At 39.2% G+C, this 12,839-nt stretch overlaps 1 protein-coding gene across 1 annotated transcript in view; it reads right to left on the bottom strand.

Annotated features, from left to right (window-relative positions):
* MAGT1 (magnesium transporter 1) overlaps window positions 1-12,839 on the bottom strand; it is a 46,701-nt gene that overhangs the window by 7,955 nt on the left and 25,907 nt on the right. Inside the window, exons 4-7 of the mRNA XM_052663115.1 lie at window positions 8,436-8,576; window positions 7,553-7,693; window positions 6,965-7,054; window positions 6,252-6,315 (exon numbers count right to left, since the gene is read on the bottom strand). Of these exons, the coding sequence (XP_052519075.1) occupies window positions 6,252-6,315; window positions 6,965-7,054; window positions 7,553-7,693; window positions 8,436-8,576 (436 nt within the window). The remainder of the gene's footprint in view (window positions 1-6,251; window positions 6,316-6,964; window positions 7,055-7,552; window positions 7,694-8,435; window positions 8,577-12,839) is intronic.

Genomic DNA, 12,839 nt, shown 5'->3' with positions numbered 1-12,839 from the left:
TCTTACTAGGATTCTTTATTATACACCTTACTAGTATTCTGTATATTATACACCTATGCATACAGTGATGACTTTTATTATTTTGGGCTCCAAAATCACTGCAGATGGTGACTGCAGCCATGCAATTAACAGACACTTACTCCTTGGAAGGAAAGCTATGACTAACCTAGCTGCTGCTGCTGCTAAGTCGTTTCAGTCGTGTCCGACTCTGCGACCCCATAGACAGCAGCCTACCAGGCTCCGCCCCTGGGATTCTCCAGGCAAGAACACTGGAGTGGGTTGCCATTTCCTTCTCCAATGTATGAAAGTGAAAAGTGAAAGTGAAGTCGCTCAGTCGTGTCCGACTCTTCGCGACCGCATGGACTGCAGCCTTCCAGGCTCCTCCGTCCATGGGATTTCGCAGGCAAGAGTACTGGAGTGGGGTGCCATTGCCTTCTCCGATGACTAACCTAGAGAGCATGTTAAAAAGCAGACATTACTTTGCCAAAAAAGGTCCGTCTAGTCAAGGCTATGGTTTTTCCAGTGGTCATGTACGGATGTGAGAGTTGGACTATAAAGAAAGCTGAGTGCTGAAGAATTGATGCTTTTGAACTGTGGTGTTGGAGAAGACTCTTGAGAGTCCCCTGGACTGCAAGGAGATCCAACCAGTCCATCCTAAAGGAGATCAGTCCTAGGTGTTCATTGGAAGGACTGATGCTGAAGCTGAAACTCCAAAACTTTGGCCACCTCATGCGAAGAGTTGACTCACTGGAAAAGACCCTGGTGCTGGGAGGGATTGGGGGCAGGAGGAGAAGGGGACAACAGAGGATGAGATGGCTGGATGGCATCACCGACTCGATGGACATGAGTTTGGGTAAACTCCAGGAGTTGGTGATGGACAGGGAGGCCTGGCGTGCTGCAATTCATGGGGTCGCAAAGAGGTGGACATGACTGAGCAAATGAATTGAATTGAACTGAACTGATGGGTATGCATAAAGATGGGCTTCCCTGGTAGCTCAGCTGGTTAAGAATCTGCCTACAATGGAGACCCCAGGTCGATTCTTGGGTTGGGAAGATGGCCTGGAGAAGGGGTAGGCTACCCACTGTGGTATTCTTGGGCTTCCCTGGTGGCTCAGCTGGTAAAGAATTTGCCTGCAATGTGGGAGACCTGGGTTCGATCCCTGGGTTGGGAAGATCCCCTGGAGGAGGGCATGACAACCCACTCCAGTATTCTTGCCTGGATAATCCCCATGGACAGAGGAGCCTGGTGGGCATCGCAAAGAGTTGGACACAACTGAGCTACTAATACACACACATGCATGGAGACTGATCATTTCTAAAGGCTCTGGCCATAGACACTCTGATTAACGGTCGAGACTTGTTTTTGGACTAGTTTGCTTCTGTATCATGGTCTAGAGCTTTCCATCTTACACTATACCATCAAGGTTTTTGTGTGCTGTTGTTCTTAGCTATGAAGAGCTATGATGCACTTCCATATGTATTGCTTTATTTCATTTATAGACTCTTTAAACTTTTACTGTCTATTATAGGCAGGCACTATTAGTTGGAGTTACAAAGTTAGAGGAAATATAGACCACTCCTTGAACAAGTTTACACTCTAGTAGGGGATACAAACAACAAATAGTAAATAATTACATAATCATCTTACCCTGAGAGAACTGAATAGAAAATAGAGGAGGTGTTATTACATAACAAACAGGAACTAGGCTATTAAACAAGCTAGTAGATTTGTGGTTCAAGGTGGCAGAGTAGGAAGGAGAATGTAAAGCTCACCTCTCCGCAACACACATGCCAAAAATACATCTATATTGGAATAATTCTCATGGAAAACTAACTGGATACTGGTAGAAGAAATCCTATACAACCAAAACTGCAAGAAAGATCTCCATGTAACCAGCAGTGTCAGCTTAGGACCTACCCAGCTCAGAGGGATCTGTAAGGAAGAGAAGGTCCACACAGGCAGATCTTCACTCGGGGTCGGGGGGCGGCGATCACGTGGAGCCACAATCTGAGTATCCCAGTCCTTGCCTTCTGGGAAATCCACTGGGACAGACAAAAGGGCAAGAGGAGCCTAGACTCTACTTGCAAGGAGCACACACATGATGGCAGAGCGGACAGAGCCTTGCACTGCTGGCTGTCACCTAACCACAACTCCAAACTGAAGGGGCGGAGAAGACCCTGGCTGTGCTCACTCCACACCACAGCCTGGCATGAGACCTGGGCAAAGACTCGGTCTAACTATACAGAGACATATCACGTTGACTGGGGTGGTACTACAAGAACAGGCAGCAGCTAAGTGCTGAAATACCAAGCAGAGAGACTCAGGGACAGGACTCATGTAGGACAGACTGGAGGGCCTGGGGTGTGGTCTGGGTGTACACAGTGGTTCTATCCCAGCTGCGCTCAGCCTCTACCCACTCCACACCCCAGCTTAGCTCTTGATCTGAGACAGACAGGTCCTGGGAGAAGACTGCCACAGAGGTAGCCCAGATCTCTTGTGGCAGTGCAGCCATCTCAATTCCTGCAGCCACAATGCCCCAGTCCCCAGCCTATTCCTCACCACAGCCTTGCACTAGATCTGGGACAAACACAACCAAGGGACACAATCTTTTGCTGCTTTTGAGTGGAACCATAGACACTTACACAGACAGCATATAAGTCCTCTGTGACTGCACAGGCCTCACTTGCTTCAGCAATCACCTCTTCTGGGGCAGGGCATGCATTCAAGGGCAATAGAGCCTGATTGAACCTGACCTTCAGGGCTTCTACTCCAACAACTGAGGAGCAGACCCTATCCCTGACAGGACAGTGACAACCACAGAGCAGGGAGGAAGCTCCACCTCAGTCTAGCACAGGCTCCAGATACTCCAACACCAATCACATCCCCTATCAAGGGGACAATGGCCAGCACACCCTGAGGGAAGACGTGGCTGGCGTCCATACCAAAACTACCTTGCAGCAGAAACAGTGAACATACTCAGTCTATACAGGGATGCTCCCACTTAAAAATATCCCTTTAACGTCACAGTAGATAATTTTTTCTCCTAAAGTCATAGAGACAGAGAAAGATAAGTAAAATGAAAAGGCAAATTCCAATGGTTAAGACTTCAAATTTCTACTTCAGGGGGCACAGGTTTGATCCCTAGCCAGGGAACTAAGATCCTGCATGCAGCAAGTGCGGCCAAAAAAAAAAAACACACACACACACACAAAACCCAAGGCAGAGGAACTACTTCCAATTAAAGAACAGCAGAAATCCCCTGAAAGAAAAAATAATGAAATAGAGCTCACTGGTCTACTAGACCCCGAGTTCAAAAAGGTGGTAATAAAAAGAACTGATTTAAGAAAGATGATGGATAGAAATGCAGATCATTATAACAGGGAACTAGATAAAGAGAAGATTCTAAAGGCAGCAAGAGGGAAAAAGAGGGTCAGTTACAAGAGAATGCCAATAAGGCTATCAGCTGATTTCTTTGTAGAAACACTGTTAGAAGGGAGTGGGATGATATATTCAAAGCACTGTGAGGGAAAAACCTGAAACCTAGGGTACAATACTCAGCAAGATTATCATTTAGAATAGAAGGAGAAAGAAACAACTTCTCAGACAAGTGAAAGCTAAAAGAATTCAGCAATACTAAACCTACCCTAAAAGAAATATTGACATGTCTTCTCTAAATAGAAAAGAAGCAAGTATATATGGGAAAGGGAAAGAGTCACATTAAGAAAGGCAAATATATAGGATTTAAGGTCACTTAAATAAACCAGTAAATAGATTTAAAAAACAATTTAAAAATTGTAAAAGTGATTATAACTAAAATAAACAGTAAAAGGATAAGCATGAAGATGTAAAACAGGACATCAAAATCACAAAATGTGGGGGAGGGGAGTATATGCACATATATGAATACATACATACATATATATATATATATACAGACACACATAAAAAGGGCTTCCCTGGTGACTCAGATAGTAAAGAATCTGCCTGCAATGCAGGAGATCCAGGTTCAATCTCTGGATCAAGAAGATCTTCTGGAGAAGGGAATGGCTACCCAATCCAGTATTCCTGCCTGGAGAATCCCATGGACAGAGGATCCTGGTGGGCTACAGTCTGTGGGGTCGCAAAAAGAGTCACAAACAACTGAGCAACTAAGCATGAGCATGGTACATAATATATATATAAATCCATGTATGAAACAGAAACAGGCTCATAGGCATAGAAAACAAACTTCATTATGAAAGGGGAGAGGGAGGGAAGGACAAATTAGGGGTACAGGATTAACAAATACAAACTACTATCTATAAAATAGATAAACAACAAGGATTTATTATATTCAATATCCTGTAATAACCTATAATGGAATATAATCTAAAAAAACCTGAATCACTACCTGTATACCTGAAACCAATACAATATTGTAAATCAATGATACCCCAATAAAAAATAAAAATAAAAGAGCCAGTAAAATAAAGTGTATCATAGATGATAAAGACAAAGATATTTGTATAAAATGAAGCATAATTACAGAATTCTAAAGAAATGTTTAAGTTACTTTGATTATTATTGTCCAAACTATATTTAAACAATTTCTCTTCCTACTGAAAGAGCAGTTTTAAAAAATAATACATAACAATAATTAGGATTTGCCAGGGGTAGCAGAGTACATATGTATTTCTGGCACATATGTATTTCCCTACCCTCTATTGGGGGGTGGCTGTGCTGTGAGGCATGTGGGATCTTAGTTTCCTGGTCAGGGATGGAGCCTGTGCCCCCTGCAATGGAAGCATAGAGTCTCAACCACTGAACTGCCAGGGAAGTCCATCAATTATTTTTATGTGCAAGAAAATATTTTTTGCAATATTCACCAATAGAGAATAACTGAATTATGACATATCTATTATGGACTTCCCTGGTGGCTCAGATAGTAAAGAATCTACCCATAATGCGAGAGACCTGGGTTTGATTCCTGGGTTGGGAAGATCCCCTGGAGGACATTTGCTAATGGTGACTGTTTTCCTTTTCCTTGCTTATATTTTCTTATTTTTCTGTAATTATCATGCATTTCATAACTACGAAGGCCATACACAATTTAGTAAATGCTTATAATACATTAAAAAACTAAACTGTATGAAAAGTATGTCTATAAATACAAAATATGGAATTCCTCTAAATCATCCAGATGACACAAAGGAGGGCAAATGACATTACCATCAAGCCACTGAGCAGATTCTCTAACCGTCTGGGCTACAACTGATTTCAATATGTCAGTATCAGGACTCCTTGCCTGAGAAGCACAACCTAAAAGAACATTACATCTGTTCACCTTGTTGATTTCACAGAGTCACTGCTTATGCATTCAGGTAGGTAAACTATACTCAGTAATACTAAGAAATGTATACTCTTACCTATCTGATATCACTGTTAACTACCCTTGCAGCTTACAGAGACATCTATTTTCAGATGTGAGAAAGTAAAAATCTGTCCTATGGGACAGAGAACAGGAAAACACACATATAAAGTAGCTGCATAGTTCACAGGAAATAATATTTCTCCCTAGGACATGCTGCAGCTGTAAATGTCAAAACAAACTCCATCTTTGAGTAACTACTGCTTTCCTACTCAATGAGGAACACTGTAATCTAAAATAATAAACTGGTTCAAACTACATAAGTAAGAAGGAAACATTCCATTCTTACCTGGAGGATTTAAGTCACTCGATCTATAAATACAAATTCTAAGTAGCCTCAATTCAGAACCAAAGTGACAGAGCTTCAAAAAAGGAGTTTCTGAAAACAAACTGTACATTTATCTGAACTTTGTAGTTTCCAGGAAACAAAATTCTGGATCCACTTCAGTCCAGACTTGACACTGACCTCTTTACACTTAGCCTGGCTTTGCTTTGAGTTCATCAAAACATTGCTTCATTTACATTTCATCTAAGCACTATCTTTCCTTAAGTCCTATAACAGCTCTGTCTTTCCTTAGATAAGAAATCCCATGGTTCCTCTGACTTAAGTCTCCCTTGTAGCAATGATCCAATAAACTTGGCTTTATCAGACTGCAGGTTTGTCCCTAGAGGTCTTCAGTTGATCAGGCTAGGGCAAGTGATACAGTAATATAATTCCAAAGATATTAATGACTTGCATTAATAAGACAGCAACCTCAACCAAACGCTACAGAGAAAATACTGGAATGTGAGAAAATAGACAAATTAAAATGTGGCACCAAGAACTTATTCTAAAGAGGATACTGAACAGAAGAACAATGTGTGTTTCAGCTACAAATTGAGCTTGGCTGCTTCCATGGATATAATTCTGGGGAAAAAAAAAAAGACAAAATTTAATCTTTAAATAAATGTTAAAATTTGGTAATGTAATCCTAAAATTGGCTATTTTTAAATACTATGAAATTATTAATTCATCTGATGTATATAAACACTGGATCTGTAGAATTCACCTGTAAAAAGTTTGACTAAAATAAAAGCTATCTCTGTGTTATTATTTATTCATACTTATATTTATTTGTATTTATTCATTATACTTATACTATGTTTTCAACAAATGAGAAAACTAGTATTTTAGTGTACAAGACCATGAGGTAAAATAATATAAACTCCATGAAAACAGGGACTACATTTTTTGTATCACTCTATCTAATAATACCTAGTACATGCCTAGAAACAGTAAATGGTCAAGTACTTGATCAATTATTCTATTTAGTTGAAGACACTTTCATTCTTAGCCAGCTTACTCAAAAGAACTCATCAAAAAAGATTAAAAAAAAAACTTCCCCCTTTTAAGAGTATGGCATAGTCTTTTTAGCAATCGAAGTTCATTAATACAGAGCGATTGAAAAGTCAAAACTAAATCGAGTTCCTTCATATACTAGCACTGATCTAACAGGATATTAATCATTAAGGTTAACTTTGGTATATAATGTAAAGAAATTCTGGACTTCCCTTACCACATGTCCTGTGTGGGGATTCTTATGAGCATACGGTGGTCCTCTTATATGGTTCCACATTTGACCAGATGTCATAGCAAGCACAAAACACTAGGAAACAAAAAAAATGAAATACTCATATAATATGGTATGGTTCCACTTTAATTAAATTAACAGGTATATGAAAAGTATACCTCTCAAGTAATACATGAAAAAAAATTTTCCATAAATGACAAAAAAGCTTATATTTCATCATAAGGATCACAAGAATCAATATTTACTTTGAAAGGAAAGCACTGTTTTAAAACTACAAATAAACTGATACAAGTTTAAAATTGAATACTGAAAAGCTTTTAGAAGAATTTAAAGAATGGAGATTTTCATAGGGGTGACAGTCTTTCAGGTTGAATAAAAACTAGGTACAAGGAGTTCCTTCAAGCTCTTGCCATACTAATGAGATAATGGAGGAAACAAACTGATTTTAAGGTAAAAAATAAAAATATCAATATATAAAATCTTTTCCCACAGATAAGAAAGAAACAAAATGCCACCTAACAATGTAATATTAGGAGTTTTATCTAAACAATTTTTCTTCCAACTTTCACTCACCAGAGCAGCAAAAGCCCATCCAGTTTTATTAAAGAGAAATTCCATATTGCTCCTTCGAAGATACACAAGTCCACCAATAACAGCCAAAAGCAATCCCAACATAAGGGGACCAGCGTAATTTGGGGGTCTAATTACTCTAATCTAATGAAAAGGAGAGAAAAACACTTTAAAGTATGAAATTTATTCATTAAGTATATAGATCAAAATAATTTGAAATGAAAACAATCAAAATTAGTGTGGTTACTTTCATGAAAAAATTACACTTTTTCTTTTCATCCTAATTAAAATAGCCTACAATGTATCCTAAAACGGTATGGATGCAATATTCTTTGGAACCACAACATAACATCTTTTAGGGAATTCCCAGGTGGCGCTCGTGGTAAAGAATCCACCTGCCAAGGCAGGAGATGCAGGAGACAAAGGTTTGTTTGATCCCTGGGTTGTAAAGATCCCCTGGAGGAGGAAATGGCAACCCACTCCAGTATTCCTGCCTGGAGAATCCCATGGGCAGGGGAGCCTGGTGGGCTACAGTCCATGGTGTTGCAAAGAGTTGGACATGACTGAAGTGACTGAGCACACATATACATCTTTTAGATTAAGAAGTATTACTAAGTATTTACTAAGTATTACTAAGTATTGCCAAGTACAACTAGATACTCCATGGATTTAATGAGGACGAAAGAGTGGTTTCCATGCTGAATTGACTAAGTAATAGAGTATGTTTTAACGTCACTCTTTCATTTCAGGATGATTCTGTTAAATGCTACTGATAAAGGGACTGACAAACTATCACCATCTCAGTGATATAAGGACGAGACCAATTAGGACCTCCCAGAAGAATAAGTGGATAATGACAAACTTTCTATGAAGCAAGGAAACTTACATTGACATCAGTTCTGTCAGCAATCCACCGGGCAATCTGCTCAGCTGAAAATCCACGCACCTGCAACTCATATGTATCACCCCGCTTGGGCTTCCCTTTTGCAGGAAAGTTGATGAAAGTTGGAGCTGAATTCATGTTTAGCTGAATAAAAAGTAGTCCATGAGAATACAAATTACTAAAAAAATAATCTTAATAGCAAATATCTTGAAATTTAGGCATTTTACAAAGACAAATAAGCCCAGGTTTAGGTGGGTTAAGTGATTCATCTAAGGAAAGTGGTAAGTGATCCAAGAGTCAAACCCAAGGCTGCTTGTGACCTTAACTAGTACACTTTACTGACAAAATATAAATTCCTAGCTAAGAAACCTACATTTTACTCCTTTAAAATGGAAAAATTTCCATACCACAATTACTTTAATCTGTTCCGACATTATGCAAAAAAAGAATACATTTATGAGAACTAAAATTGTCTCATGTAGCTTAGGTAATAGGAGAAGGCAATGGCATCCCACTCCAGTACTCTTGCCCGGAAAATCCCATGGATGGAGAAGACTGGTAGGCTGCAGTTCGTGGGGTCACAAAGAGTTGGACATGACTGACCAACTTCACTTTCACTTTTCACTTTCATGCATTGGAGAAGGAAATGGCAACCCACTCCAGTATTCTTGCCTGGAGAATCCCAGAGACGGGGGGAGCCTGGTGGGCTGCCGTCTTTGGAGTTGCCCAGAGTTGGACACCACTAAAGTGACTTAGCAGCAGCAGCAGCAGCTTAGGTAAGCTTCAAATAGAGCACATTCTCAATGTGGAGGAAAGAAGATCAGGTAAGAGAGTACTCTATTGTAGGGAAAACCAATACAAAATGGTAACCAATCAGCAGAAATAGTCAATTCTAAAAGGTTCATAAGTATTTAGTGATAAGCATAACATTTCTCTGTCATGAGACCATGATATTCTTAAGATAACACTGGAATTGCTAAGGTAAAGAATCTAAGACCTACTCATTTGCATTGTATCTTTCCTGATGTGATAATACTTGCAGAAAATAGAAAATGTTAAGTCCAGGGAAAAGATGATCACCACCAGATGCAAGCATTTAGGTACCCTCAGCAGGTAACCCTTTAACAGAGATTGGCTTGTATAAAATAACTATAACTTAAAGACTTCCCTGGTGGCTCAGACGGTAAAGCGTCTGCCTACAGTGTGGGAGACCCAGGTTCAATCCCTGAATCGGGAAGATCTCCTGGAGAAGGGAATGGCAACCCACTCCAGTATTCTTGCCTCCCACCAACAAAAAGGGGCTCAAAGAAATATTTTGGGCTTCCCTGGTGGCTCAGAGGTTAAAGTGTCTACCTCCAATGCGGGAGACCCAGGTTCAATTCCTGGGTTGGGAAGATCCCCTGAAGAAGGAAATGGCAACCCACTCCAGTACTCTTGCCTGGAGAATGTCATGGATGAAGAGCCTGGTAGGCTACAGTCCATGGGGTTGCAAAGAGTCGGACATGACTGAGCGACTTCACTTTCACTTTAAAGACATCAACCAGTAAAATAACCCACTCCCTTGCTTTGATTCTATACTTAAGAGTAACCCTTCTAAAAGTAGTTTTTTTTAAACTTTCCTATAAGGGGAGAGGGTATACCGATTAGGTATATGATTAGTTTGGCCTTCTTGGCAGTAAAAGATGCTGAATTAGTGAATTTAAAAATTAGCTCTTTGATTACCAATGTCCATGGATTTTTATGGTTTGGCGAGTGTACACAAAGTCTGCAGAGCTAGATAAATTCTGGCTACGCTGTTAAAAATTCAGTTTGAGTCCACAAAACTAAGACCTGAATAGTGTTCATGCCACCAAAGTGCTTCCCAAATTTTAGGCCAAACTCTTCAATAGTTGTTTATTTATATGGTGGTCCCCACTTGTCCACAGTTTCACTTTCTAAAGTTTAAGTTATCTGTGGTCAACTGCAGTCTGAAAATACTAAGTGGAGAATTCCAGAAACAAACAATTCAAAAATTTTAAATTGCAGCCATTCTGAGCAGTGTGATGAAATCTCTCACCATCTTACCCAGGATGTGAATGATCCCTTTGTCCAGCATATCCCACCCATTAGTCATTTAGTAGCTGTCTTGGTTTTCAGATCAACTGTTGTGATATCACAATGCTTGTATTCAAGTAACCCTTATTTTACTTAATAATGCCCCAAAACACAAGAGTAGTGATGCTGGCAATGAGATATGCCAAAGAGAAGCCATAAAGTGCTTCCTTTAAGTGGAAAGGTGAAAGCTCTCAATAAAGACAGAAAAAAAATCACTTGCTGAGGTTGCTATCTTCGTGAAATTGTAAAGGAAAAGAAATCTGTTAACTCTGCTGTTCCACTGAAAAAATTACGGTAAGTGATAAGTGCTTAATCAAGATAGAAAAGATAAATTTGTATAATAAGATATTGTGAGAGAGACCACACTCACATAACTTTCATTACAGTGAATCTGTTAGTCTCTCAGTCACCCAGACTCTTTACAACCCCATGGACTGTAGACCATCAGGTTCCTCTGTTCTTGGGATTTCCCAGGCAAGAAGAATACTGGAGTAGGTTGTCATTCCCTTCTCCAGGGGATTTTCCCAACCAAGAGATCAAACCTGGGTCTCTTGCAGTGCAAGCACCTGCTTTACCATCTGAGCCTATATTGTTTTAATTCTTCTATTTTGTTATTATTATTGCTACTCTTACTGTGCTTAATTTATAAGTTAAACTTTATCATAGGTAGGTATGTATATATGTATGTATAGGAAAAAATATAGTTACATATAGGGTTCAGTACTAATTGCAGTTTCAGAGTCTTAGAATGTATCCCCTGTGGATAAGCAGGGACTACTATACCACCTTTGGATTTAAAATATACATATACACATATGTGTCTAAAAGACCTATGTAATATATGAAATCCATTTCCTGTATTAAATTAAAAACAAAAAATTACAGGGTTATACGGACCAACTCCAGTCCATTCTGCCAGCCACTATTACCATTTATAGACCTTTCTGAATTTATTCACATACATGTGTATATACCAGCAGAAAACATAATATTGTTTTGTCTCTGCCTTATTTAACAAAAATGGTATCACATTAACTGAAATATTCTACCTTTCATTTTGCTTTTTTTATTCAACCGTGTTTGAGATCTATCCATAACAGTGTATATATATATACACACACACACATACACACACACACACACCCCAGGGAAGCCCCATATAATATGGGTGGCTCAGATGGTAAAGGATCCACCTGCAGTGCAGGAGACCTGGGTTAAATCCCTGGGTTGGGAAAATCCCCTGGAGGAGGGCATGGCAACCCACTCCAACATTCTTGCCTGGAGAATCTCCATGGACAGAGGAGCCTGGAGGGCTACAGTCCATGGGGTCACAAAGAGTTGGAAACAACTGTGTGACTAAGCACAGCACACACACACACACACACACACACACACACACACACACACATATGTTGAGGTTGGTATACATACATATATATATATACATATATATGTATGCTCTCATAGTTTACTAAGTAATTACGCTATTGTTGGCAATTTAGTTTTTTCCTTTTTTCCCAATTAAAAAGGATGTTTTAAGAAATAGTCGTGTACATATTTTCCTGTATATATGTGAAAATGTTTCTCTAGAAATGGAATAATTAGTTCATAGAGCAGAAACATTTTAAATGAAGATGGATAGAGCCAACATGCCTTCAAAAGTGGCTGTACCAATTTACACTCCTACCCAGCAACACAGGAAGGTATGTTTCCTTACATTCTTGCCAAAAGTTGATCTAATGGGTAAATATTGTAATAATGTATATAATATATATAATTTAACTTATATAATACATATAATTATATAACAACATTTATATACTATATAATTTATATAATAACACCATTATTATAGTTTGTATTTCCATGATTACTAGTATAACATCTTTACACCAAATCAGCTCTTTAAAAGTATTTTATAGTCTATAGACACAATCAACAGTGAAAAAGCAATGGGAAAAAAAAATAATATATCTGATAAGGGGCTAATATTGAGACAACATAAAGAACTACAACTAAAAAACACATTTACTAAAAACTGGGCACAGGAAAAGAAAAGTTGGACAAAGGGACTTCCCTGGTGGCACAGTAGATAAGAATTTGCCTTGTAATGCAGGGAACACAGGTTTGATTCCTGATCTGGGAAGTTCCACATGCCACGGAGCAACTAAGCCCATGAGCCAAAACTATTGAGCCAGTGCTCTAGAACCTGGGAGCCACAACTACTGAGCCCATGTGCTACAACTACTAAAGCCCGTGTGCCTAGAGCCTGTGCTCTGCAATGAGAAGCACCACAATGAGAAATCCACACAC

This window comes from Budorcas taxicolor, chromosome X, assembly GCF_023091745.1.
Source record: "Budorcas taxicolor isolate Tak-1 chromosome X, Takin1.1, whole genome shotgun sequence".
Taxonomy (NCBI): Eukaryota; Metazoa; Chordata; class Mammalia; order Artiodactyla; family Bovidae; genus Budorcas; species Budorcas taxicolor.
Note: the sequence above shows the minus strand (reverse complement) of the source record. Positions and strands in the feature narration are given on the sequence as shown.